General features: G+C 38.3%; 1 protein-coding gene across 5 annotated transcripts in view; it reads left to right on the forward strand.

Annotated features, from left to right (window-relative positions):
* The first annotated feature begins 1,398 nt into the window (after nt 1-1,398).
* Nucleotides 1,399-23,402, forward strand: part of Syncrip (synaptotagmin binding cytoplasmic RNA interacting protein) — a 30,142-nt gene continuing 8,138 nt past the window's right edge. The window contains exons 1-10 of one of the 5 annotated variants that reach the window (XM_077801797.1): nt 1,399-1,794; nt 4,014-4,173; nt 4,898-5,016; nt 5,141-5,248; nt 7,757-7,870; nt 7,968-8,144; nt 17,936-18,071; nt 19,013-19,218; nt 21,602-21,751; nt 22,294-22,415. In XM_077801797.1, the coding sequence (XP_077657923.1) occupies nt 1,507-1,794; nt 4,014-4,173; nt 4,898-5,016; nt 5,141-5,248; nt 7,757-7,870; nt 7,968-8,144; nt 17,936-18,071; nt 19,013-19,218; nt 21,602-21,751; nt 22,294-22,415 (1,580 nt within the window). In that variant the 5' untranslated portion in view covers nt 1,399-1,506. Of the gene's footprint in view, nt 1,795-2,459; nt 2,673-4,013; nt 4,174-4,897; nt 5,017-5,140; nt 5,249-7,756; nt 7,871-7,967; nt 8,145-17,935; nt 18,072-19,012; nt 19,219-21,601; nt 21,752-22,293; nt 22,416-23,402 lie in introns of those variants that run through there. The other 4 variants (XM_077801799.1, XM_077801798.1, XM_077801802.1 and 1 more) reach the window with 4 other exon arrangements.

Below are 23,402 nucleotides of genomic sequence, written 5' to 3' on the forward strand. Positions count from 1 at the left end.
GGTAATCCTCCTGCCTCAGCATTCAGAGTCATTGGGATTACAGGTATGTGCCACTGCTTGGGGCAGAGAGAAAGAAATAGAGAAACTCATAGAAGAATGGGTAGTTATCATTTTTCATTACGGCTGCATTGGATAATCCATAGTGCTACTCTACTTTTATTATGTTTTGCTGGAATTTCTTTGAATGGATCAGGAGAGAAGCAAGAGTGGAAAAGCAGGAGGTTACATTATTAGTACATGTGGTAGATGAAGGCCGGCTTTGTCTCAGTGGTAGCAACCCCAAAGTGGAAAAACATTTGGGAAACAGAATGGGTAGGACTTTATGAAGTGATTATGGCAGTGAAGAGAAGAAAGTGTCCTGGACCACTCCACCTGTTCCAATTAATGTTGCTGGGTGCTTGTGGATGATGTTTATTGAGATGGTTTACTTTGGAAATGAAAGATTAGAGGGAGGGAAGAACAAATGCTCTTTTCTTTAAATGCTGATTTATAATGACAGAAGGGTATAGGGCATGGTAGAGAAAGGAATTTGAGGTCAGAGAAGAGACATATAGAAGTTTTAATTTGGGAGTCTGTGAGCACATTGCCCAAAGTAGACACATTTTTTAAATAAAGAACTTCGATACTCAGAAAGCTCTAAATAAAACGTTGTATGTTTCAGACCTACAGTGTAATCCATAGTACTACTCTACTTTTATTATGTTTTGCTGTTAAACATTTTGGTTGTTCTTCATATTTATCATTAATCACGACCTTTGGATTGTGTACTAAAATCCTTATTGCTGAATTAGCTGAATACCATAGCAGGTATTGACAGTAAGGGATTTTAGTTATAGATTTTAAAACTTTTAAACAGGTTGGCTAAGTAGTACTTTGTCCAATAAATATTTCGTATTTGATCCAGGTGCCTATGAAAATAACCCCATTTCATATGCTTATGCATTTAGAAGAGTAATTATCTAACTTTACCTCAGACCACTGATTTGTTATCATAGCATAGGGACTCATTTGGCAAAACAGTAAATTCTTAAAAATAAGCTTTTTAATTAAAAGGATAGTTATCATTTTTCATTACAGCTGCATTGGATAAAATTAGTATCCACAAAGCGTCTGAAATTCAAACGCCTTTGTCTTGTCTTTCTTGTACCTAGCAAACGGTTACAAAGGAAATGTCACTTCATATAAGATTTAGTTGCCAAGATTTTTGAAAAGAAACACTGATATTTTCCTCACAGTTGTCCTAACCACACAGCTTTGTGCTGTTTCAAGTTGCTCAAACTGTGCCAGGAGGAGCCCTTAACTGCTTAAAAGGCCAGGGACAGAAACGGAGTATTGCACAACCCTTCACCACCGGGTGGTTTCGCTTCCAAATCTGGCCTTGGTATCACCCCGAGGAGGGAGCCACTCCTGGCTCCGGCAAAGCCTGCCCCGTTCCCCCTTCAAAAGCAGCTGGGGTTTCCTCGTCTGAGTCCGGCGCGCCCCTCCCTTCCCGCAAGATTCTCGTGAATGCTGAGCCGTGCGGGGCTCCGGGAAGCCCCACTGTCCAGTTGGGGAAACCGGGTCTCCCCAGGGAGACTCCCGCACTCCAGTCCCGCCGACCCAGCAGAGCAAAGATCCGCGGGTCTCCCCGCCGCTCCCCTCCCCCGCGGCCCCATTGTCTGCCTCGCCCCGCCCCGGGGGACACGTGCGCCTGCAGCTTCCCGAGCGAGAAGAGCGCGGGGTGGCGGCGGCGTGGACACCGCCTGGAACGACTACGCGGCGGCGGCGCCGGGGCGGGGGCCGGCGCACCGACCGGTGGGTGCCCTCGGAGAAGCTGCGGCCGCACTCTGCGCCCCCAGCCCCATGCTCCCCCGGCCCCGGCGGGGGTGGGGCAGACGCGTGGGGCTGCGGCGGGGGGGTGGGGCGGGGTGGGGAGATGCCTGTCTCCTGACAAAGGAGAACGAGTGGGACATGCTGAGCCGGCCCGCCCCGCCAGGAGGGGAGTGGGAGGGGGAGTGTCGGGAGGGGAAGGGGCGGGCCTTTCATTCACTCTCGGCCCCTCGGCCGCTGCCGGAGCGGAAGGGCGGGGTCTCGCGCCCCCCCGGGTGAGGAGCGAGGGAGGTGGCGGGGCGTGGGGGCGGTGCCCGCGGGCGCGCGTCCCGAGGCGTAGGCTACGTCGTCACGTCAGCGCGGGAGAGAGAAAGAGAGGAGCCGACTCGGCAGGGACTGGGGGACGGGGCCGAGATAGAGCGAACGAAGGAGGGAGTGAGCGAGAGTGCGAACGAGGAGAGGAAAGGCGGCCACTCGTGCCTGAGCGGCCGCAGACGGGAGTGAAAGCGGTGGGAGAGAGGAGCAAGGAGGGGAAGAAGAAAGGCCGAGAGAAGAGGGCGGACGGAGGCTGGTAGAGGTGGTAGGGGGAGAAGGAGGAGCTGGAGGAGGGCAGGGGCTGAGGGAGTGAGAGAAGCGGACGCGCGAGGGAGGGGAGGGAAGGGGGGTCACGCGGGGGCGCGCGCGCGCACCGGGAGCGCGCTCGGAGGCGAGTGGAACTGGATCGGGTTTGCTGCCAGCGGCGTGAGCTTCGGCCGCCATTTTACAACAGCTCCACTCGCGCCGGACATAGGGAGCAGCGAGCACGCGTTTCCCGCAACCCGATCCCTTCGGACAGGATTCCTCCGCCGCAGCCGAACGGGGAGGTAACGACCGCCAGGACCCGGGTCTGGGAGGGGAGCTCCATGACATTGTGGAGTGAGCTGGGGGAGGGCGGCTCGGGGAGAAACCGGCTTTTCTGGAAAATGGATTCCAAGGGGCAGAGGAGCACGTTGACTGGGGCTGTCTGGGAGTAGGCCGCGGCTCGCGCCGCCACTTCCTCCTCTCCATGTGCTGCTGCCGTTCGGGCTTTGTCTACGGCGCTCCAGGAGGAGGTGCCTCCGCGGCCCCGTGGCCCGCGCGGACCACGAGCGGCGGCAGAGTTGGTGGTGTCGTGGCCGTCGCCGCGGGAGTGGGCGGAGAGGAGCCGGTCCCGCGGCCGTGCGGCGTGCTTGGGCGGTGCTCGGGGTCTTGCAGGCGTGGGGCTGTCCGCGGAACGCCCTCAAGCCGCGGGCTTGTCGGTCCCGGCGCCGCAGTCACTGCACCGAGGGGCTGGGGATGGGGATTTCCACCGCGCGCCCCAGGTCAAGTCTTGGCCGGGCGGGAGGCCGGGGGTCGCCGGCGCCCGGGGAGCGCCCGAGGCAGAGAGCCATGTGTCACGGCGGAGACGGCGGCGCTGGGGGCGGGGAGAGCCTGTGGCCTGGCGCCGCCGCGGCCTGGGTGTTGAGGGGCGAGGTTGTGCTTCTGCAGCGTTTTGGGGGCTTGGACCGCGGCTGCGGGTTGATTTTGGGAGCCAGTGATGGTCGTCTTGGCCTGGGACTTGGTGGGTTTCCGTTGAAGGAAGTTGTAGGACATTTTGAAGGCGTAGAGCACGTGTTTCTAATGGGCTCCTGGCGGCTGCAGTGGTGAGGCTGCCGCTCTGGGTGCGGAGTCGGGGGCGGGCTTTGGGGTGTGGGGGTGAAGGGTGGAGAAATTGGGTGGTGGGAAGGTGTCTTGTGTGAACGCTTTGTTCTTCGCTGGCTGTTGTTACTGATCTATAAGCGGCAGGCGGGAAAAGCGCACTTTGGGGGTTTACCTTGGAGAGGGACGAGCCCAGCTTTGCTTTCTTTACACACACCTTTTTCTCCGTACGGGGACAGCTGCATGTGGCACGCTGACTCGTCTCCGTGCTGATTGGGCTTCCTTTGTAATATGGTTTTTTCTAGGGAGTGTTAGCAGGTGAGTCAGGGGTGGTGCTCAGGAAGAATATAGCATATTGGTCCTTCTGTGCCCTGGGCTCCAAATCTGGCTTGTCAGGCGATAGTGACTCTAAAGTAAGGCTTTTTTTCAAGGGAGGCACAGGTTGATTGGTGTAGTAAGTGGTAGAGAAAGTAAAGATTGGGGCTCTCATATTGTCCTGTATTCTGTTTGAAGATCCTAGTTTAATTTTGCTTATTGCGTTTGAACAGATCTCTGGAAACATGGCTACAGAACATGTTAATGGAAATGGTACTGAAGAGCCCATGGATACTACTTCTGCAGTTATCCATTCAGAAAATTTTCAGACATTGCTTGATGCTGGTTTACCACAGAAAGTTGCTGAAAAACTAGATGAAATTTACGTTGCAGGTAAGAACTAACACTTGCAAAATTACATTATGAAATTTTTCTATTGGATTTCTGGCTTTGAGCTAAAATAGCAACTTTTTGTGGTTTCCAATAAGTGTGGGAACTAGAGATTTGACTTGTTCTGATAGTTGGTTAACTTAGGTTTGAACTAGAGATTAAGGTGTGTAGAGGGAGGGAAGTGTTAAGCAGGGATAGGCCCTCCCTAGGGGAAGGCTGGCTGGCCTGATGGATAACTATATGACAGTAGCAACAGCTGCTAAATGTTGGGAGCAGCCCATGTGACTTTTTTGGGTATTTTTATAATAGGATTCTTGTTAAATAATTTGGTAACTGTAGACTTGTTGTCTGTATTGGTGTGGTGGTTCTTTTTTCTAGTGGTACTTGTAATTGAGTAGATGTTCAGTTGTCATGCTTGGTATTTTGTTGGTTGACTTTAGGATTTGTAAGTCTGTATATTTACTGTAGAAATAGGGTAGTGTTGAGAACCATCTGACTTGGACACAAAACAATGTAAAATAAGTTGACTTGTATTGTGTGGTTGAGAGGCATTATTTAGTTCAGAATGCAATTTTGAGTGGCTAAGGAATGTTTTTCATTAGGCAGATAAGGGGAATAAAATTGTTGTCATAAACATACGTATATTGGCCTATACAGGTCTTTTATTATTTTTAACTTTTTCAGAAATGTTGAAAGTTGATAACTAATTAAGTTTTCTCTTCTCCAGGGCTAGTTGCACATAGTGATTTAGATGAAAGAGCTATCGAAGCTTTAAAAGAGTTCAATGAAGACGGCGCATTGGCAGTTCTTCAACAGTTTAAAGACAGTGATCTCTCTCATGTTCAGGTAATGTTAATTTAATGTCAGTGTAGAAAGATTAAAAATTTTGATTAGTTTTGATACACACATTTTGGCTTTATTAGACATATAAATGGTAATTGTTAAATATGAATGGAAAATTTTTTTGCAGAACAAAAGTGCCTTTTTATGTGGAGTCATGAAGACTTATAGGCAGAGAGAAAAACAGGGGACCAAAGTTGCAGATTCTAGTAAAGGACCAGATGAAGCAAAAATTAAGGTATGTCTTTAAAAATTCCTTTTGAAGTTCCCTTAACCATTTTGTAGCTTTGATAAATATTCCTTGGGTGCGACATGGATGTATTTATATTTTAAAGATTGTTCGTCTTTTCTAATTACTGTTTTTTGAAAGTAATTGGACATTTTAAAATTATTTCTGTTTCTAAAACAATTTGCTGTTCTTGTTAGCTACTGATGTTTAAATATGGGTTATTAATATGCCAAATAAAACATTTAAAGAAACCTATCCATTATACATCTAGATACTTTTTATAAAGATACAAGTTAGTTTATTGACAGATCAAACTGGGAGGAATTGGTTTACTTTTCTACCTGCTGGTAGAAAGTGTGTAGTAAGCTGCTGTTTTATTATCTTAGAAGGCTCAAGCCCCAGTGAATTTGTAATTTTAACACTGCTTCTTGCATTAGTATCTTTTATTAAGGTTAGCTTGTTTTATTTCTAAAAGCAACCTTTAACAGTAAGATTGTTCAGTGTGGGAATGTAAATGAGAAACAGATAGGGTGAAAGGCTTTTTTGGGTAATTTTAAGGTCATGGGAGATTAAATGGCCTTAAATTCAGCTAGATTTTGATCTTTGTGTTGGTGAGTTTTCTGGTTCATAGAAATATGGTTCATATTAGTTTTTAATTTTGTGTTCTTTTATAGTTGCACCACTGTTCTTGGGCCAAGAGTTAGGGTTTGAGAAGACAAGTTAGTAAGAAAGGCATAGATGTTAGATAAGGTTTTAATAGAGGGGAAGAGGGAATCCTGTAATATAGATAAGATTGGAAGATGGAATTAGCTTAATGTCAACCAAGAAGTTGAGATTTTAAAGTCTATTTGTTAGCAAATTGAATGTCTTTCAATTCTGTGTTTGGAAGGAGGTAGTTTAAAGCTTTAATGGTATCTAAATTGTGATAGACATTTTTATAGGATGTTTGATGGGGAGTAAGGTTTTTTTTTTTTAAATACATTGACAAAAGGTGTTATTTGGATCATAGAAAGATTAAGTTAAAAGAAAGCATAATTCTAGCACAGATGACATGTGAGAATAGGAATAAGCCATTTGGTTTATGTGATAGTCATATATTTTTAGTTTTGTTACCTAGTGTTGTACTGTACTATGAAGCAGTCCTAATTGGTGGTTAAAGAAGAAAGAACTACTTTAAGTAGCTTCTTGTGAACTTCTTGGTTATAAAGTTGAAGAACAAAGGCTTTTTTTGCATGTGAATTATGTGTTTTTGTAAATGAATGATACTTTCTTTTTGATAGTGCTGGGGATTAAACCCAGAACTTCAAGCATGCTACTAGGCAAATACTACATTCCTAGCTTAATAATTTCATATTTAATGTTCTTTGGGTAGAAAATGTTAAAAACAAACAAGAAAAACGTGGCCACCCCAAACCATTTGACAACATTTTAACAAGTTTTGTCATAGGATTTTTTTTTTTTAAATTTCAGAATTACCAGCTAATTAGTAGATTGGTTTTGTTTAGAGAAAACCATGTTTGTTTTGTGGCTGAGGTGGTAGAGAGGTGGGACTAATTCTTGACTTTATTAAAGATTAATGGGCTACTCTTTAGTACTTTTGCCTACCATTATAAGGAGTGAAGAGAAACTCCTACTCTTAAGTGAAATGAGTTGTGTAAATTTTAACAGTTCACTTTCAGGGAGATAAAATGTAGAAGTTACATTGTTGCAATGTCATAAATTTTTTAGTCATTTTGACTTTTCTGAATTACCTGTGCTAACCTGTGATGCATGGTACTTTAATGTCAAATAATACGAGTTTGTTTTTCCTGTACTTCCCAAGTTTCTTCTTCTTTTTTTAATTATTAGTTGTTCAAAACATTACATAGTTCTTGACATATCATATTTCATACATTTCATTCAAGTGGGTTCTGAACTCCCATTTTTACCCTGTATACAGATTGCAGGATCATCGGTTACACATTCACGTTTTTACATATTGCCATACTAGTGTCTGTTGTATTCTGTTGCCTTTCCTATCCTCTACTATCCCCCCTCCCCTCCCCTCTCCTCCCATCTTCTCTCTCTACCCCATCTACTGTAATTCATTTCTCTCCCTTGTTTTTTTCCCCCCCCTTTCCCCTCACTTCCTCTTATATGTAATTTTGTATAACAGTGAGGGTCTCCTTCCATTTCCATGCAATTTCCTTGGTTTGGGGAGTATAATATCTTCAGGGGTTGACAAAATGCCCAGAATGGCTGTGTGTACCTAGGAGTCAGGTGCAGGGAATTTGGTAAGAAATTTATAGTTAATCAAGTTAGATGCAGTTATTTTTTAGGAGGTATTAGTGGAGTGGATACACCTTCTCCTGGAAGTTGTTGATGGAGCTTAATTTTCACTTCCCAGAAATATATTTATGGGGGAATGTTGCTAACATAATTAGAAAGATTTGAACAAGATTGATTTTTAACTACTATAAATGTGTGAATATAGATAGTCTAATACTAAAAGTATCAATGGTGTTTGAACTTTTCAAGGCACTCTTGGAAAGAACAGGCTACACACTTGATGTGACCACTGGACAGAGGAAGTATGGGGGACCGCCTCCAGATTCCGTTTATTCAGGTCAGCAGCCTTCTGTTGGCACTGAGGTAAAGAAACTAAAAACTTGTACCTTTTGTAATAAAGCACAGGTATCTGGTTTCCTAAAGAATTCTCCATGGTTTTTACTTCATATTTAATTTACAGATATTTGTGGGGAAGATCCCAAGAGATCTGTTTGAGGATGAGCTTGTTCCATTATTTGAGAAAGCTGGACCTATATGGGATCTTCGTCTAATGATGGATCCACTCACTGGTCTCAATAGAGGTTATGCGTTTGTCACTTTTTGTACAAAAGAAGCAGCTCAAGAGGCTGTTAAATTGGTAAGATTTTTTGTTGTTGTTGTCCCCTCCTCCCAAATCTTCATATTCACTATCTTTATTGCCAGGTTTTTTTCTTATTGTGCCTTTCATTAGGCAATATATTCGGCATTTTCTGTGTAAACATTGTGAAGTATTTACACAAATAGTTTTAGAGTCAGGATCTATGAGTAGTATGTAGAATTCCTGGTTACTAGTTCTTGAAACACCTGGCATAAAGATAGGGTTTTTGTATGTGTGTTTGTGTGTGTGAATTTAAATTTATAGGAATGTGGAAAAGTTTAGGAAAATAACTGTAATAGTGCTCTCATAGTTTTCTGGCTGCATCTGAGCCATATTTTTTTCAAAAATTTACAAAGACGTTATAAATTTCTAGATAATGCCATAAGGGGTTTTATGTTGAGTGGCAATATTTGATTTAAAAATATCAGATAGGTGAAAACCTAATTAGTTTCTCTGACTTTGTAAAGAAATTTTAATGTTTAAAATGGCTTATTTAACTTCAAGCCCGCCCCCCCCCCCCCATGGAGTCTTACTGCATTGCTCAGGCTGGTCTTGAACTCCTGGGCTTAAGTGATCCTCTTGCCTTAGCTTCCTAAGTAGCTGGAACTATATGCGTGTGCCAAAAGTTTTATTAAATTCTGTGAATCAAGGTTTCTATGATTTATTTAAAAATTTAAGAGCCAGAGGTTAATTTAAACCTATGGAACTTAACAAGGAGTACAAGTAGAAGGAAACTTTTGTAGATGGGTCACTCACTGGACAGATGTTTTTAAATTTCGCCTTATCTAATATTTTGTGATAATTCTGAGAAAACTCTTAAGAGTAATTTCTTCTAAAAAATATTTTTTCCCCCATATATACAGGTTAAGTATCCCTTATCCAAAATACTTGGAACCAGAAGTATATTTCAGATTTCAGAGTTTTTCTAGTTTTGGGATATTTGCATAGGCTTTAATGGTTGAGCGTCCCTAATGCAAAAATCTGAAATGCTTCAGAATTCCAAGGTTTTGTGCATCTTATTTGGATTTCTGATTTTCAGATTTTGGATGCTCAACCTATATCACATTTTAAGGCAGACTTTAAAGAGAAAAATCAGTATGCTTTATTTTGCTGTTCTGTATTGCTTGAATTCTTACATTGTGTGTGTGTGTGTGTGTGTGTGTATGTATGTGTGTGTGTATGTGTGTATACACATGATTGAGTGTTGTGGAGATTTAACATTAGAAAAATGGGTTTCTTTAAAGAGAGAATTCAGGAATTTTGTCACTTAGTAAGGAGTAACTGCTCTCCTTAAAAGAATGCTTCCTATTTCAGAGGGGATATTGGTTCATAGGGAGCCATTCACTGGTAGCATTGTAACCTTGGAGCTGTCAAAATTTTGGTTTTATCAGTTTGGGTATAATAAAGGACTTTTTGGAGCTTTAGAAATTACATGCTTAATTTTAGAGTATTTTTGCTGGGTAGCAACAAAGTGGTAGTAGGTTTTTTTTTAAATATTCTTTTAGTTGTAGATGGACACAGTGAGTATCTTTATTATTCTTTTTTAATTTATTTTTACGTGGTGCTGGAGACCGAATCCAGGGCCTCACGTATGCGAGGCAAGCACTCTACCGCTGAGCTACAACCCCAGCCCCACTTTTCTTTTTTTAATAAAAGCAGCTGTTAAGTTTTAATATGACAATGCAGAATGATAGAGAAACTCAATGAACTATCTTGTTACAAAAACCTAATACAAAATTTAGCCAGTGATGTGGTATTAGAATCATTTTTGAAAAGAACCATTAAATTGAAATTGTAGATTATTTAATTTTTGATGTCATACTATACTTGTTATGGTAGATTCTTGTTTCTAGATGATTTCTAGAAGGCTTATAGTAAAGATAGGTCAGTGTCTTTTGAGTGCCAGTAAGTATATTTTGAAGTGTTTTAGTTTGGATAGTTGTTTTAGCTTAACAGGTTTCTACAAAGTTGTTGCAAAATTGCATTGGTAGAGGACACTTATTTATATCTTCTTTAGCCTATGTTACTATATATTAATATAAATATTAAGATCAAGCAGCCTTTTTGATGGTCTATGAACTAACTCTTGTCCTAAACCTTTACCACTTCTTTATGGGTTTCTCTGTTGTGATTTGAGTCCTTATCTGAGGGTACAATTGTATTTTACTATTTGACAAACCAGGAGGCTTTGCATTTTGGTGCCTTAATTTTTTTGTGTGTGGGTGGTAATGATGTATGTCCATTGGGTTGAGTTGGACATATTTGCTTTTTTTTTTTTTAAAGAATTTTTTATTGTGGATAGGATTTGAGAGGTTTGATTAAATACAGCAGTAAAAGCAAGGATTAGGTTTTTAGAGAAAGTGATGTAATTTAAACATTCTGGAAAATATGCAAAATACAAACAAAAAACAAAAAAACCCTCAAATTGATTTTCAATGTTTTTTGCTACTTTGTATTCAGTTGTGGAAATGCCTTTTTCCTTCCCAAATACATTCCTCAAGGGAGCATACTTTGGAAACTGTCCCTTGTATTTTATCTTGAAATTTTCTTTTTGAGTTACAACAAAGATGCGGTTTTATATAATTGAAGTGTCACTGTTGTTATACATGACAAATGTTGTGAAAGTACCTCTTCTGCATTTTTATTTATTTTTTAAAGGGAGAGAATTTTAATATTTATTTTTTAGTTTCCAGCGGACACAACATCTTTGTATGTGGTGCTGATGATTGAACCTGGGCCGCACGCATGCGAGTCGAGTGCGCTACCACTTGAGCCACATCCCCAGCCCCATTCTGCATTTATTTATACATTTATTTATACATCAGAAAAAATTGAAACATTTGAGTGTCTTGAATATCTTGAGGTTGAAAGTTAGTTTGTTCAGGTGTTTGTCCTTTTTTTTTTTTTAAATACTGATTCAGCAATTATTATCCAAGATTAAAAATTTACAGATTATAATTTGCATGTGGATTACTTGTAAAAATGGGTTAATGGATCTTACTAGCAGAAGAAGCATGGAGTTACAAGAAACTGCAGCATTCTTGAATGACCATATTTTCAACCAACATCTGCTTTGTATTTTGGGGGAGTAAAACAAGCCCATCTCTAAATGATGGTAATCTAGCTAGGGAGATAGTATCTAAACTTATGAAAAGGTAATTAATAGTTACCACTTGAGTACTTTTTGAGGGACAGGCTTTGTGCTAAGTGCTACATTAACTAGACCACAATTGAATCCATCAGTACAAATTATGGCACCAAGTAGTGTGATTCTTTAAATTATCTAGTAGTTTAGGCAGTGTTAAAAAGAGCTCACAAGGTAAGTCATGCCTCCACTACCAAGATATTTTTGGCATCTATCACCTATACTATCTTTACTGTTAACACTATGGTACCATTTGTACCATTCGGACTACTGAAGAATCCTGACCACTCTCACTGACTTCTGTTGTCCTTTACATTTAACAGTACAGATTAGATAATATTCCCATGCTGAAAACTTCCAAACCGTGCATATCCAATCAGGTTCTTGCCTACCTCTTCCTCCTTTCATGATCTTTCTCTTAACAGCTTCACTTGCCCTTCTTTTTTGTCTTCCAAATAAACTATGGCCATTTTTATCTCTAGACCACTTTCTGCTATTTTGCTTTTCTACACTTGGAAAGTAGCCCAGATGTTACTGCTGTTGACTTATCAGTAAGGTCCTGTTGGAAGGCCTTTCCTGACTTTGAGCAGCTTACCTTCCAGTTATACTATTAACTTCCAGTTATATTCTGATCTTTATGAAATAGGTTTTGCTGGACTGGGGGGGCGGTGTGTCTTAGGGGTAGAGTATCTCCCTGGTGTGCATGAAGTCCCAGGTGCTGCACCGCAAATAAATACATACATACATATAATAGTGCTTCCTGCTTTGTGTAGGTAATTGTGAGTTAAAGAAGCCAAAAAAAAATTTTTAAGGTATTGCTTAAATTATTTATTTATTGTGTACCTGGGACTGAACCCAGGGGCACTTAACCACTGAGCTTCTTCCCTAGCCCTTTTTTGTATTAGAGACAGGTCTTGCCCAGTTGCTTAGGGCCTCGATAAATTGCTAAGGGCTGGCTGAACTTGGAATCCTCCTGTCTCAGCCTCATGAGTCACTGTGATTACAGGCATGCACCACTGTGCCCTGCTAAAATTATTTCTTGACTTAGTAAAAGAATATAAGCCATCCACCCCATATCACTAACCTTTTAGAACAGTGCCACTATGTAATAGATGGTGGGTAAATAACCTGACTGGCTGACTAGTGCCATCTAATACATCGTTTGACCCAATAATTTATATTTCTATGTAGCTCAAAGGTTTCGTAGTCTTCATTTGCAGTAATTTTATTTATTCTGTGCTATCATCAGATATAGGGATTAGATAGATGAGTGTGTGATAATGGACTTTCCCCTCACCTATTTGGGAATATATGGGGTTTTGATTATTAGAGTAACCAGAAAGAAGGGCAGGCAAGTGTGTTATGTATATTTATTTGGTATGCTACTGGAATTGGAGGCTAGGGTCAGTGGTGCTGCAGTGCTATGACAGTCCAAATAATGAAAATGTCCTGGTGAAGGGGGCTGGGGATGTGGCTCAAGCGGTAGCTCGCTCGCCTGGCATGCGTGCGGCCCGGGTTCGATCCTCAGCACCACATACCAACAAAGATGTTGTGTCCGCCGAGAACTAAAAAATAAATATTAAAAATTCTCTCTCTCTCTCCTCTCTCGCTCTCTCTTTAAAAAAAAAATGTCCTGGTGAAAATGCTACTAGTGTCTATGTTACAAACACTGGAGTAGATGATTTTTTTTTTTTTTAAGATTTTTAAAAATATCTTTATTTTTATGTGGTGCTGAGGATTGAACCCAGTGCCTCATGCATGCCAGGCGAGTGTGCTACCATTTGAGCCACATCCCCAGCCCTAGATGAGATCTTTGTTTGCACATTGACAGTCAAAATTTTAACAGCCACTGACTGTTTTATTTACCACAGTCGTCCTACCAACATAATGTAGGTAAAACTGTTCTGATGAATGCAGCTAACAAAATAGATCACAAAATACTTTAGTAGAAATTTAGCAAGTATTATGTTTAACATGGAAAGGTTTATTATGGATACACAAGTTTTTTGACGTTAGAGAAGTTAGAAGACAACTGCAATTAAAATGTAGGCATATGGTGAAACGAGTGAAGAAAGGATGAAGGGAGAGATTGTTTTGAATTAGGATTGGTAGAGAAGGATTGTGTGAAAGATTTCAGCAGCACACTGAAGAAAGCAAGTGGACATAGTTAAAACTGTTTTGAGGAAATAAGTAGGAGATAAAACTTTAATAAAAACCAATGCTAGAAGGTGGTAGTTTAGAACTGCCTAGTCCCATTAAAGTTTGAGCCTTGGTGTGGTGGCTTTATGTAAATGTTTGAATAATGAAGGATATTTGGATGAAGAGAAAAAAGGACAAAAGGAGAATGGCAGCAATAGAGAGAGGGCAAAGATTTTGAATAGAGAAATGATTGGCTACTAGTGATATTTTGTAGAACTTATCTAAATTTTTATAAGTACCTTATGTGAGGGTATAGTTGGTCTGAAAGGTGTCGAATCTGTAAGCCATGAGGATAATGCCTTGGGTGATAAAATCAAGGTTTGAAAAACTTCGATAGGGTAAGGTAGTCAGATTTGGACTACTAATAGAATGGAGTTGACAAAATTGAAGTCCTTTGTAAAACAAGCTGTGCTGTGAGTCAGCAATATGATGTGAATGCCAAATAAGCTAAATAACATGGACTACCTATAATAGGAGTGTATGGTGTCAAGAAGTGGAAAATTAGTGGTCTCCTGTCCGATCTAAAATTCTCAATCTTAGTCTGCATCTACTAATATTGTGTTATGAATGACATTCTTAAATGACACTGCTAGTCTCTTGGAGGCATTTTAGTTTGCCATTATCAAAGAAGGAATGATTAGTCAATCATAGAGAACAACTGAGTCATGAACTTGTACAGGTAAAAGAAGTGCTGTCATTTGGGGAAGAAATGGGTTTACTTTAGAATTTTTAGGGAAGTAGATTGAGGCCCAGTATAAGCATCAAGTAATGCTTAAAATTAAAATGGATGGGCTTGGGGGAGGTAGTAACTTCATTGAGAAGAGTTAGAACTGATCAGATTCCATATCTGAAACTGCTAAATTTCTGGGAATTTGGTAGCTGATGTAGATGAAGAAGGAAAAAATGACTTAAAAATTTAAGCCTAGATGAAATATTTAAGTTCTGTATTTAAGAACTCCCAAACCTCCTATTTTGGATACTTAAGTACTGAAACCACATTGAATGGTCAAAGTTCATCTTTATATTTGGTGACCCTGTTGTGGCATTGGGCCTAAAGCTAGGGCTCACGTTCCAAAAGTAGGAAAGATCTCATGTTTGTTTGAGTGGTTAGAGTTCATCATTGTTAAATTTGAGTTTCTCTTCAGGCTTAGATTTTTGTGTTTTCTTTTCACCATGAAACTCAACTGTTGTTAACCTGCTTGCTGAGATGAGATTTGTTACTTAAGGTGAAAGATTGGTACTGGAGTGAGAAAGATTAAGCATTTGGACATTTAAATACACATAACTTCATAGATGGAGCATTTAAGAAGTGTTTATTTCTGAGTACTTTGTTTTATTTGGATAGTATGCCCACAAGGTTTCTTTGCTCCTTTAAAGACTTCTATTTTCATTGGAGAGCTAATTTATTCTGTGCTACCTGTTCTAAGTTTTCTTTGAATGTGGGAGAAAAAGTTTATTTTATAACTTTTGCTAAATATTCATGTTATATTGTTCAGAGACGAGCTGGCATGATGGGTTAGAAGGAAAGAAATGGTTTTTCTGTAGATAATAATAAAAATAATAATAATTTATAAGAGATAGCATTGATTATGTTGGTAATTGCCGGAAGTGTTGGCTACACTACCAGCATAATCAATGGGTTGGCCTCCCTATATTTCTGATTGATGCCTTAAGGGAATTTTTTTCCTCTATTGTCTTGCCTTTCACTGCTAGAGTTCTTGTGAGCATTGTTTTTGCTTTCAATATTATTTTGTTGGTATATCCAAGAATTCATGTTTTTGTTAAGTTATGTATTTCTTAATTAACTTCACTTTTAGAACTTTTGGAAAACAAAATACATGATGATGATGATGATGATACCACTAGTGTCACCCTCGAAACTCCTGTTTTTCCCTTTAAACATTTGTATTTCCTTCCTTCCTTTTTTTTTTTAGTATTTCTATAGTTTTTGTCACTTTTTAAGAGTTACAGACTAGAAAACCAAATCAAATCATTGACATGCCACTAAGGCTGGCTGTTTGATGCTGGGTTATAAAAATCTATTGGGGGGTATACATGTTTAAATGCAATTTATTATGTTCTTAACAGGTTGACCTGTTTGTAGAAATAAGGCACTATAGTCTAATTATCCATAATCCCAAACAGTGACAGATTCAATCATAGTGACAATATTTTCTAATAAATGTTTCTGCTTCGAAGAGGCTTTTGGGTTGATGGAAAAGAAAAACAGGTAAATAGACCTTACGTGATATGTTAGAAAACAGTATATGGTAGGATTTCTCAACCTCACCACTCGTGTTGTTTTATTTAGAGTAGATGATTCTTTGTTGTGATTGGCTGTCCTGTCCTGTGTGAATGGTAGGATGTTTCCCAGTATTACTGACATTTACTTACCCAATAAATACCAGTGGCAAGACAACCTTCCTCCCCCCCCCCCACACACCTACACAACTTAAGACAACCAGTAATGTCAGATGCCTTGTCTAGGGGCAAAGTTACTCCCATTGAGGACTATTGGTCTTTGTTAACATGAAAGGGTGTTTTTGTTAACCTTTATAGGACTGAGGAATTGTAGAGTATTTAATGGTTGAACTCTGTTTTACTGGTATTTGGAAGAGTTTGGTAGAAGTTTACAAATTTTTTCTTCAGAGGCTTTGAAAGTATTGCACACTTGAGAACTGATATAAATAAATGACTAAGTTATTGTGGAGAGAAAGGGAAAGTAGCCAGGAGTTTTAGGATGGGCTTTTGATGTTCAAGCATTGAACTTTATCTTTTTGGTGATAGGGAGCCATTGAGAACCTGGGGGCTCTCTACCACTGAACTGTATCTCTTGCTCTTTTCATTTTTTATTTTGAGACAGGGTCTTGATAATTTGCCTAGGCCGACCTTGGGAGGATCCCAAATTGCTGGAATTACAGGTGTGTGCCATTGTGCACTGCAGACATTTTTTCAATAGGAAAAATGATTTTAAAAAAAGTTCTGTCTTTTTAAAAAATATTTACTTTTTAGTTGTAGTTGGATACAGTACCTTTATTTATTTTTATGTGGTGCTGAGGAGCGAACTCAGAGCCTTGCACGTGCGAGGCTGAGCCATAACCCCAGCCCCAAGGTTCTGTCTTTGACATAAATATAGAGATAAATTTGGGACCACGGTGTCCAGAGACTTGGATAGCTTGAACAGAGCCAGGCAGGTAGAAAGTTTGAAACTGATCTGAATTGAGGTGCAGTGTGTGAACTTTGTTGAATTTTGATTATCTGGAGATGGAAAAGGGATATGGAAGAATTGACTTTGTGGATTGTTTTTTTCTGTTATACCTGATGCACCTATTGTGCAAAAATGAGAGTAATAAATAATAATGTTTTTCCCCGCATAAAGCCATTCTATAAGTTGTATGGAAATTAATGTGGCTTCTTTTGTTTATTTCCACTTGTATGTATGTATGAAATTGATGTTAAGGCCAGGTGTTAGGAATTAATAATTAATGTCACCCCCACAATTATTAATAACATTTTTGAGGTGGTTTTAACTACATAATTCATTTAATCCACTTTTCCAGATAATTTGGATACTTTTAAATTAAAAAATTTGGATATTTCTGTATTTTGATTTATAAATAATTTTTTATCATTTTGCACCTGCCCTTTAATATCTTATCATTTTATAGGACATGGTTACATGAAAATTGAATTTACATTTTACTGTAGTTTTATAATACTAGTTTTACCATCATAATCTATTTGTCTTTTTCCTTCATGAATTTATTATGTGCTTAATGAAAGTGAAATGAGGTGCATGCCTTTAATTCCAGTGACTTGGGAGGCTGAGGCAGGAGGATTGCAACCAAGGCCAACCAGGGCAATTTGGCAAGACCTTTCAAAATCAAAAGGGCTGGAGATGTAGCTTAGTGGTGAAGTGCCCCTGGGTTTGATTCCTAGTACCACCATCAAAAGGTGGGGGGGTAGTATAAAAAGGAATTCTGTTTTTAGATGTATATATTTGAAACACAAAATTCCTTATTGCAAGTTATTACAAGAGAATAGAGAGAAAAAACGATTTTATATACTGGTTACTAGGAAGGCAGAAAGCTTGCTGGACTTGCATTCCTTTGCATGAAAATAACTGGTTGGCAGAATGGATTTAAGTAAAAGTTAAGGTGTTGTAGAATTATCATTTTTGAATTTAAGCTGCTCAAACCTTCCTCCCTGGATTTAAAGAATTCAGTGAAATATTCATAAAATTGTTCAATGTGTTATCTCTGATTATAATTCGTTTTTATATGGGAATTAAAGTAAACCATTTTTTCAAGTATGAAATTCTTTTCACACAGTGGTAGTTTGTTAAAAATTTTGATTTTGTGTATGGGACTTGGGGATCTTCTATGGTAGTAAATACATCTAATTGATACAAGTAATCGAAAAATGGTGCACTTTTTTCCCCTTTCAGTATAATAATCATGAAATTCGTTCTGGAAAACACATTGGTGTCTGCATCTCAGTTGCCAACAATAGGCTTTTTGTGGGCTCTATTCCTAAAAGTAAAACCAAGGAACAGATTCTTGAAGAATTTAGCAAAGTAACAGGTAAGTTGGATTTATTTGAAAGGAGGTGCAACTTTTAATGATAATGAAGATGATGGCATATATTTCTGATTGCCAAGCACTGTTTTAAACATTTCATTTGTTGATTTATTGAGTCCTTGCCACAACTTTATGAGGTTGATGATCCATGTTTTAAATAAGGAAAAAGAGGCACAAAGTTTTGGGAAATAATTTGTGGAAAACTGTGTAAATTAGTGGGATTTAAACTGAGTCCACAAATCATTGTTCTACTTCTTGTTTTACACAGTTCTGTTTGTGTGTTCTTTTTAGGTGTTAAAATATGTATTATTGATAAGTTGAGATTAATGTTATTGCTAATATGGTATATTTTCTTAAAATTGTAAAACATCTTTTATAACAGCTTGAAAATGACAGGTGGCTTGTATTAGAAAACATTCTTGTCTATTTACAGTGTTTAGCAAATTATTAGTCTTTGGAAATATTCAAAATTCTTAGGCAATAATATTTGCTAATTTCTTTTGAATTAAAACCATTAATATTAATACCTGAGGTCAGAAAAGTACCATTAGAATTTCAGTGTTTGTTTACTTAATAAAATTTGTCTAACTGTGTTTGACGTATTCTGGCATTTTCCAAAATTATTATATAAAGATTATTAACTGTTTCTGATAGAATTAGTGGAAGCAAAATAGTCAGTATAGTCAAACAGTCATTTAGGCAATAAAGTCACGTTTTCTTTTGAGGGGGTTTCTGGATTGGAAAAACTTGAAAGGGTAGATTAAGAAAATCATTTGGTCTTTTTTTTAATGGTCTTTTTTTTTTAACAGTCATTTGTAAAGATGACTAGTTTAAGAAGTTTTTTATATTGATATTTAGTATTTTAGAAAAAACAAATTCTTTCATGTCCTTATTCTTGGTAGTTACTTTATCTAATTTCCCTGGAATGGGTTGCTTACTTTCAGAGGGTCTTACAGACGTCATTTTATACCACCAACCGGATGACAAGAAAAAAAACAGAGGCTTTTGCTTTCTTGAATATGAAGATCACAAAACAGCGGCCCAGGCAAGGCGTAGGTTAATGAGTGGTAAAGTCAAGGTCTGGGGAAATGTTGGAACTGTTGAATGGGCAGATCCCATAGAAGATCCTGATCCTGAAGTTATGGCAAAGGTAATAATAGGGGAGTTAAGCAAATATTTTTGAGGGGTTAATGGGTAAAGGAGAGAAAACTTATAAAATGAATTGTGTACATGTTTTAAATTACATTTCTGAATTGAGAAAAGTGTTGTTTCCTTGGGGCCACATACTAGCAATATGTGTGGAAAATGAATATGGAAATTTTATTATGGATACTTAGCTATTATAATCTTATGATGAAGTGGCCCATATGCCATAGAAAATGGTTCAGTGCCATATTTGTGTGGATTTTAAGAGCAATTTCTTAAAATTTTTGAGACTTGTGCCATTAGCTTACATATTTTTTGTGTTAAAAGTCTTACTCCTAAAAATAGAGAGATGTATTGGCCCCAGCAGAACTGCTGTAATTATAATGTTTAGCTATTATTAGGCATCCTGCTTCAGCAATCAGTTGAGACATCCTGTGAGAATAAACATCTTGAGTCAACACTTCACTATAAACTAGTGTAGTTTGCAATTAAGTTATTCTATGCTTTATCTTTTAGAGATTCCCTTTAATAGGCCAGGTGTCAGTCAGAGGGGTGTGTGAGAACTGACGGAAAAACAGTATTATTAAAAGGTGAAGGTCTTGGACAGAAGATATTTGGGCTTCTTCAGACTTAAAAAGCTTTTATGGGGTTACCACTTTGGATTAATAAATTTGGGTACTATTCAGGTATTTTAGGAGAAAGGGTAATGTTTTATAGCCAAAAAACTTAACTTTTTAACTATATATTGAGAAAGCTTCTCAAATAAGAATTTATCTTTTTTTGCCCTCCTCAATGGTGGGATTAAATCCAGGGCCAGGAATGTGTTCTGCCACTAAACTATATCCCTACCCTCTTACCAGTATTTTAAATATTTCCTCCTCTAAGATTTCAGCAGCAGATCCTAATTAGTTTTGTTCACTTGTGTTAGTTTAAACATTGAATAACCCTCCTAGAGGGTCTTGTTCACATTATTAGGAAATATCTATCCCCTTTTTATTGCAGAATAATTAATAATTAAAAGCAACCAAGTATAAAGTCTGTATTTCCTTTTAAATAGATTTCCCACTCCATCTGGTCCTGGGCTTTTCTCACTGTTAGTACCCTTCATTGGATTAGTACATTTGTTAAAATTGAGCCAGTGTTGGACACTGAAAATTCATAGTTCATACTAGAGTTCATTCTTGGTGTGCATTTATGAATTTTGACAAATGTATAATGTCATGCTGGTTAGTTTTTCGTGTAACTGAGATTACATGAAAAAGGGTAGGAAGGTTTATTTTGGCAGAAGGATTCTGTCTCCAGTCACTTGGCTGACTTGGCTTCTGGGCTTATAGCAAGGCAGTATATTATGGTGGGATGTGAAGTAGAGGAAGCTTCTCATCTTATGGCAGTCAGGCAATAGAGAGGAAGAGGAGGGTTGAGTTCCCATGTCCTTCCAAGGGCACACTTTTGTGACCTAGCTTCTTCTTGTGAGGCCCCAGTTCCTGAAGGTTCCATCCCACAATCCTTTATTCTTCGCCTCTTCATTGCTACCTTCCAGCCCCTGGCAATCACTGATCATTTTTTACTGTCTCAATTTTGCCTTTTCAGAATGTCGTATAGTTGGAATCTTGCCGTATGTAGACTTTTCAGATCATGCAGTATGTAGACTTTTCAGATTGGCTTCTTTTAAGAGGCGTATAAGAAGTATCTTCCATGTCTTTCTGTGGCTTTATAATTCATGTCTTTATAGCGGTGAATATCTCATTTTGTATGTACCACAGTTTACTTCTCCATTTATGTGCTGAAAGGCATCTTGGATGCTTCCAGCTTTTGGCTATTATAAATAAGGCTGCTATAAACATCTGTGTGAAGGTTTTCATCTGAGTGTAAGTTTTCAACTCTTGGGTAAATATTGGGAAGCAGGATTGCTGGATCTTTTAGTAAGAGTATTTAGTTTTGTAGGGAGCTGCCAAACTTTTCCAAAGGTGTGCCATTTTGCATCCCTCTCCCCCATCAGTGAATAAGTGTTTGGTTGCTTCACATCCTCATTTACATTTGGTATTAGTGTTTTGGATTTTGGCAGTTTATTAGATACATAGTATTACCTCAGTACTGTTATGGGTTCCCCAATGAGAAGTGATGTTGAGCATCTGTTCAGAGACAGCTTCACCATCTTCTTTGGTAAAGTGTCTGTTTTAGGTCTTAAGGCCTGATCCTACAACTTGACTCCATAGTACTTCCTCAAAGTAGTTGAAAACTTTTTTAATTTTTTATTTTTTTTTAAAAAATTAATTTTTCATGATGTTCTTGTGATTGCAATTCGATCTAACTTTGCAGGGTGAGATAGTAGCACCTTGGACATTAACTCTTTGGAAATATACAGGACATTTGTTTTTTTATTTCAGGTAAAAGTGCTGTTTGTACGCAACCTTGCCAATACCGTAACAGAAGAGATTTTAGAAAAGGCATTTAGTCAGTTTGGGAAACTGGAACGAGTGAAGAAACTAAAAGATTATGCTTTCATTCATTTTGATGAACGAGATGGTGCTGTCAAGGTAAATAAATGATATAATGCCATAGGCATCTGAATTATACTAACAGTTTTTAGTCATAGACTCAATAATAAGTTTTTGAAGTTGGAAATGCAGAGGCTACAAACCAACTGAAGCATACATTTATTGGCCTTGGTTGAGATGAGTCAGTCAGTTTTCGATGTAAAAATGGAATAGTGGAACTGTATTGTTTAGTAAAACCTTGCAGCCCTATTTTATTTCAATGAGGCTTTCTTTGCGACATAATGATAAACGTTTTTTTTTAAAAAATTATTTTTGGTGCTCAGGATTGAATTTAGGGGATGCTTTACCACAGCTAGCTTTTTTTTTTTTTTTTAAACAATTTATACAAAATTCTTTCTGTGCTGTTGAGAGTCTTAAGCTGGTGAGGCTGATCTCAAACTTCTTGCAATCCTCATGCCTCATCCCAAGTTGCTGGGATTATAGGCATGTGCCACTACACATGGCTTGTTTTTTACCCCCCTTTAATTAGTTGCAGTTGTTCTGAAGGACCTACTTTTATAATGGTCATCTAATTTTTTAAGGCTATGGAAGAAATGAATGGAAAAGACTTGGAGGGAGAAAATATTGAAATTGTTTTTGCTAAGCCACCAGATCAGAAAAGGAAAGAAAGAAAAGCTCAGAGGCAAGCAGCAAAGAATCAAATGTAAGTAAAATTTTGTATATATAAATAATAAAGTATATATTTTAGTTGGTATACTAAATGGAGAATAATAGGTGTTGCTCAAACTTTATAAACAAATCTATAACATCTTCTTAAAGAGGAATTGAAAGCTTTTGGTCAGAGAAATGGCAAAGATCTAAATAATTGTGTTCTCTTGCTGTTAACCACAATTATGAAGGTAATAATTGTAAATAACAGGGATTTTGTTTTAATAATTGGATATTTGTATTGAAAATGTTTTCTTAAATAGTATTTGTCCAGATGTCTTAATATGTTTGAAGAGTGGAAAGTTCCTCAGAGAGGTAGAAAATGTTAAATCTCCAATTATGTTAAGACCGTTTCCTTTGTATTCAAAGAGGTTTCTTAACAGTATAGATTATCTGTTGCCACCCCAAAGATTTAATCTTGTATGAATAGATTTTGAAAAGTGAAAAAGAGTGTTAATTTTTAAAACAATCAAATAACATCGTCTAAAGAAAATAAGTGGGTGTATTAATTGTATTAATTTGAGAGACATTTTTAGAGTGTCTGTAAAAAATAGCTGCTCATTAAGAATGTGAGGGAAACAGTTGGAAAAGAATTGAAATTAGCACTTTAATTAATTAGTTGGTAATTGATTTCTGAGAAAAGTAACTGCTATTTTAAGTGAGAACAGTAATCAATGTTAATAATTAAGGCCAGTTTTTTATTCATTGTCCTTATGTGGGATGCAAAAGAAGAGGAAAGAAGATGACTCTGTATGTTTGAGTTATTTCATAATCAAGGAAGTGATTGAGTTCTAATTTCTGCTGTTAATAGTGAAGTTGGGCAAGTTGACAAGTTCTGAGCCTCAGTTTCTTCAATTCTAAATAGGGATCAGATTGAATTATATAAACTTATACTATGATTATCAGTATGACGAATACTTGTTCTAGGACTAAAGGAATGTGCTTTATAGGATTGGTGGTAGTATAAATAAAAAAAATAAAA

Source organism: Urocitellus parryii, chromosome 8, assembly GCF_045843805.1.
Source record: "Urocitellus parryii isolate mUroPar1 chromosome 8, mUroPar1.hap1, whole genome shotgun sequence".
Taxonomy (NCBI): domain Eukaryota; kingdom Metazoa; phylum Chordata; class Mammalia; order Rodentia; family Sciuridae; genus Urocitellus; species Urocitellus parryii.